At 35.2% G+C, this 5,258-nt stretch overlaps 1 protein-coding gene across 1 annotated transcript; it reads left to right on the top strand.

Moving 5' to 3' along the window:
* Window positions 1–1,196: 1,196 nt before the first annotated feature.
* LOC107428517 (uncharacterized) lies at window positions 1,197–4,977 on the top strand. Its single transcript, XM_048462747.2, has 2 exons — window positions 1,197–1,890; window positions 3,394–4,977. The coding sequence occupies exons 1-2, from the start codon at window positions 1,810–1,812 to the stop codon at window positions 4,492–4,494; spliced, it is 1,182 nt and encodes a 393-aa protein (XP_048318704.1). The 5' UTR covers window positions 1,197–1,809; the 3' UTR covers window positions 4,495–4,977.
* Window positions 4,978–5,258: the final 281 nt, after the last annotated feature.

The raw sequence follows: 5,258 nt of genomic DNA, 5'->3' as shown, positions 1-5,258 counted from the left end.
TTTTATTAAAGACCATGAAAAATAATAACTATAGGATTTATTATTATTATTATTATTATTATTAGTGCCTCAGTTAATGGCCGTTTAATTGGTGAGATTTTCTTAATGATTGGTATTTGAAATTTGAAGAAATTCGATCAGCACTCACCCAGGTGTTCTAATATCATGGTAATGGAATTTTAAAGCGGAATAAATTCCTAACCTTTGATAAAAAGTAAAAGCTCTGTGAATTACACATAATTATAATTTAAAAAAAAAAAAAAAAAGCTTAGGAATCTTGAAGAATAAAAGGAATAAAAAAAGAGAATATAATAATAAAAAAAAAAGTTGAGAAAAAAATAAAAAAAATTAAATTACCAAACCAAACATGACTAAATGCTGAATGATTAAAAGCCATGTGGCACTCGGCTTCACTCGCCACCACCACGCTCTGAACGGGTCCTTATCGGTGATTAGTGATTAGACAGCCTCGTGGGTGGGTCCCAATTCCACACCTTGCGTTTAATTTTTCTTTTTAATGCCACCTGTCCTCCCCAACCCACGCCCCCTTTCGGTTTTTGATATTTTCCCCCGACACGCGTTTTTAGCACCCAATTTACTCTTTTTTTTTTTTTTAACTAAAAAGTTTAAAAAAAAAATTAGTAAGGATAATTACAAATTTATGATAAATTTTAAAATCTTAGATCATGCTACTATTAAAATCTCAAAATATGAAAATAATTATTAAAAAAAAAAAGGAAAAATGTAAAATTCGAACTCAAAATTTGGGAATCTCAAATTTTGATATTTTTAGAATCTGTCATTTGTTATCTTTTTCATTACGAAAAGTGTATAGCGAAGGGTAACCACTTTACAACAAGCCACGTGTCCCAGAAATGGGAATAAACCGTAGAGTCGGGTGCACTGGAAATTCGTAGAGCCAGTAATCCAGTGCTTCTCCACCCCAAAATTACTGAGTGTAAGAGCAAATCAAAGCCAGACGCGAGCATGTGTGTTGAGCTAGTCAATGGACCGCGTGGGGACCCAGCCCAGAAAACGGTTTCCATTTCGTTAAATTACAGTAATACCCTTGGGGATTTAAGCCTTAATAGGAAAGGAAATGGAAGGGCAAAATGGTAAAATGGTAAAAGAAGAGAAAGAAAATTGAGAGTAATATAAAATATAAAAAGGGCGAGTAGAGAAGAAGACAAAGTGAAACGGCTATCTATTCTTTTTTTTTAATCTTTGGATTTGCCTTGTGGCCTCGACAACTGCCATCCAATACCAGAGAGGCCACAGCCTTTTTCTTCTACTTATTAGCTTCTCTCTTTAATATTATTTTTTTATTTTTTTATTGAAAAAAAAAAGAAAATTAAACGGAATTTCTCTGTTTGTTTTTTTTTTTTGTTTTTTGGGTTTAATTTTGGAAATTTTTATGCTTTGATCTTTCTTCTAAGAGAGAAAAAGGAGTTTAGACAGTGTTTGGAAAGAGAGGAAAAAAAAAAAAAAAGGAAAAAAAAAACGGCATTTTTTTTTTTGGGTGTGATTTTGATTTGTAAGAAACTGAATCTGAGAAGTTTCCCGATTCTGTCAAACTGGTTGGTTTCTCAAGCGGAGGGATTTGTTCGTACAGTTGAAAAGTGGTTGGAGGGACATTCGAGTGGATTTCATCTCTCTGCTGTATTTAATTTTCTCGCCGAGACCCAAAAAAAAAAAAGAAAAAAAAAAAAAGAGAAAAGGAAAAAGGGCTTTTTGGTTAGGTTTCGCTGAGCATCGGAGTTGAAAAAGTTTTGTTTGTTGGGTTGTGTAAAAGAGAGAGAGAGGAACAGAATGTGGTGGATGATGGGTGAAGGAGGAGGACATTACTGTTCAAAGAAGACCGATGATATATGCGGCGATGTTTGTGGCCAGGTTTTTACTTTCCCTTTTATTTTATTTTATAATTTTTAATTTTTTTTCAATTTATATTAAATTGTTTTTCTGCTTCTAATTGAGAATATGATCTGCTTGTAATTTTTTTTTCTAAAAATATATATATATATATATATTAATGATGGGTAAATTTTGTTATCTGGGTATGTTTGATTGGTGGGATAATGTAGCAATAAGATGGATCTCTGGGAAAGAAAGCCCTTTGCTTAGTTGTGGCCAATGCGGTTGTTTTAACATTAGGGGTTCTTCGTTGTTTAAAGCTATCAACAATGTTTTAGATGATTCTAAACTTAATTTCCTTTTTCTCAGTTTTCTTAGCTAACAAACGGAAGGTTCTTGAATATGGGGTTTCTGGAAGTTTGATTCCGTGGGGGTTTGTTTTTTAGCCGCCGAATTGGCAATTAGATAACTTATATGCAAAAGCTTCTTTTTTTCCCCTTTAATTTTCCTTTTTTCAACCAAAAAGTCATATTATACGTTGAAAAGCTTGAACCTTGCCCTTTGTCTGGAAATTCCGCTATTTTACTTTTGCCATACTTGGGATTATAAATTTAAAGTGAGTTTGAATTATTTTTTTTCAATATATATATGATTGGTGAAATTTCATACGAGATTTATGAGCTTTTTTTTTTTCTTGCTGAAAATCTGAATAGAATGGAATTGGTGAATTTATGAATGTAATAATTTTGGGTCTCCCAAGGGGCAGGTTCAGTGGCTTCTTGGCTTGGTTACTGGAAATTCAGTATTTCTGGGTGCCCCTTGAGGTGAATTCTGGTAATTAGGATTACTTAGGTTCACAAGAGCCAAAACATCATTTGGGCGCAATTGATCCTAGGCCTCTTTCTTGATGGAATTGATGTATGAAAAAATATTTTTAAATGTCGCATTTGCCTATTTAAATCATCAGCCTTTTTCTTTGGTTATAGGATAACAATGCCCTTCGTCCTCTGTATATTTTATAAGAAAGACTGGAAGAGAGAGGAAAATGTAGATGCTACTGAGAAAAGTCCAGATTCACAGAATATTGCAGATATAAATTAATTGATTGGTTTTATTTTTTGTATACTTATTAGTTGGAGTTTTATCCCTTTAATTGTTTTAGTCGATTGTAGTCTTATGTCTCTCCTTTCTTCATAACTTAGTTGTCACTGAACCAACAACCATGCCAATGTGTATGATACCCAATGCTCATGGTATGTAATGAAAATTGTGCAGCAATTATACCTTAGTGCTTCCTCTTTTAGATATGTCAAAGCAGAAACTTTCTCCTCTCTCTTTCTTGAGTCACATAGAGTTCACAATGCAGGAAAAGATATAGTTTTGGTTTTTCTCTTCAAAATTGTCATGCTTATTGTGTAAAGAGAGAGGCAATCATTACTCAAATTACATTTTATAATTCATTTTCAAAATATTGGGGGTCAATTTAATTGCTTCATTCTTGTTCCTTCCTCAAATCTTAATATCATGCCTTTTTATGTGCAGGAATCAAGCAGAGTATTGAGCATGTCAAGAATCCGCTGCATTCTACGTGGCTTGGACATTAAAACCTACATCTTTCTTTTCGCACTTATCCCAACATGTGTCTTTTTCATTTATGTGCATGGACAGAAGATCTCATACTTCCTGAGGCCCCTGTGGGAAGCACCACCAAAACCTTTTCATGATATCCCCCACTATTATCATGAGAATGTGTCAATGGAGAACCTCTGCAAACTTCATGGATGGGGAATGCGGGAGTTCCCAAGGCGTGTTTATGATGCAGTATTGTTTAGTAATGAACTGGACATCCTTACCATACGGTGGAAAGAGTTGTATCCCTATGTAACACAGTTTGTCCTCCTTGAGTCAAATTCAACGTTCACTGGGTTACCAAAGCCGTTGGTTTTTGCCAGTAATCGTGATCAATTCAAGTTTGTTGAGCCTCGATTGACTTATGGGAATATTGGAGGACGTTTTAAGAAAGGGGAGAACCCATTCATTGAGGAGGCAATTCAGCGAGTGGCGTTGGATCAGCTTCTCAAGATAGCAGGTATTTCTGACGATGACTTGTTGATAATGTCTGATGTTGATGAGATCCCAAGCAGGCATACTATTAATCTGTTGAGGTGGTGTGATGATATACCTCCAATCCTTCATCTCCAGTTGAAGAATTATCTATACTCCTTTGAGTTTCTTGTGGATAATAACAGCTGGAGAGCATCGGTTCATAGGTATCAGAAGGGAAAGACAAGGTATGCACATTATCGCCAGACAGATGACATCCTAGCAGATGCAGGATGGCATTGTAGCTTTTGCTTCCGGCGTATTGAGGAGTTCATATTCAAGATGAAAGCATACAGCCATTTTGATAGAGTTCGGTTTTCTCATTATCTAAATGCTGATAGAGTTCAGAGAGTAATCTGCAAGGGGGCAGATTTATTTGATATGCTTCCAGAAGAGTACACTTTCAAGGAAATAATTGGGAAAATGGGACCTATTCCTCATTCCTTCTCAGCTGTTCATCTTCCATCATATCTTTTGGAGAAGGCGGAGAAGTATAAATTTCTATTGCCTGGTAACTGCAAAAGAGAGAAGAGTGGCTGATTGCTTATTCTCATTAATAAAAGTCTGTGCATCTCTGTAAAGGCTAGTTTGAACGTACAGCTTGGTGTGACTCGTCATGAAGGATACAACTGAATATTTGATGACCGTGGTGTATCACTTACATAGCTGCAGCATATGTTCCGCTAAATTAATATCATTCTTTGGGGAGTTGACAAATTCTCGGATTCTTAGGATATGAGGTTTGTGTACATAGCTTTTTCTCTGGGGTTGAGTTGATAAATAGGGGGGGAGAGTATGTCTACTCATCGAGTGGGAGATTACTGTACTAGGAACCGTTGAGCGTGTTTGTTTATCGCTTTAGAGTTGGTATTTGCATGATTCCCCTGATAATAGCCCAAAGAGAGTATTAACAATCCTGCATCCCTTGGTGGGAAATTTTGTTTGAGACAAATTCTTCCTTATATCTTTGTTTAATTTCTTGATTTGTTCCATTTGATTGCTTAAATAGATCGTTTTTACTTAGCCATTGTGTTCCTTTTAAATTAAGTAATTGCTTAGGTTTTTTTATTGCATATTATTCTTCTTCTATGATGAAGAAAACAACATCATGGCAGACCTTTGAGTCTCTTGACATAGTTCTCCCAGTGATTGTCTAAGACTAAAGATGTGTTAAGTTGTTTGCTTGTACTATGCTGTTAGAAGAAGTACTCATTATCATCATGCTAACCAACAATAATTGATAGTAATAATAATAATAAAAGCAGCGCCATGCCTTTGGGTCTTCCAACTTGCGACTTTAAACA

This window comes from Ziziphus jujuba, chromosome 12 (assembly GCF_031755915.1).
Source record: "Ziziphus jujuba cultivar Dongzao chromosome 12, ASM3175591v1".
NCBI lineage: Eukaryota > Viridiplantae > Streptophyta > Magnoliopsida > Rosales > Rhamnaceae > Ziziphus > Ziziphus jujuba.
This window is presented reverse-complemented; position numbering and strand designations above follow the sequence as displayed.

Excerpts from the sequence above, each read along its gene's own strand:
- LOC107428517 (XM_048462747.2), top strand. The coding sequence starts at position 1,810 with ATGTGGTGGATGATGGGTGAAGGAGGAGGACATTACTGTTCAAAGAAG. Across the intron at positions 1,891-3,393 it reads GCGGCGATGTTTGTGGCCAG|GAATCAAGCAGAGTATTGAG; the intron begins GTTTTTACTTTC and ends TTTTATGTGCAG.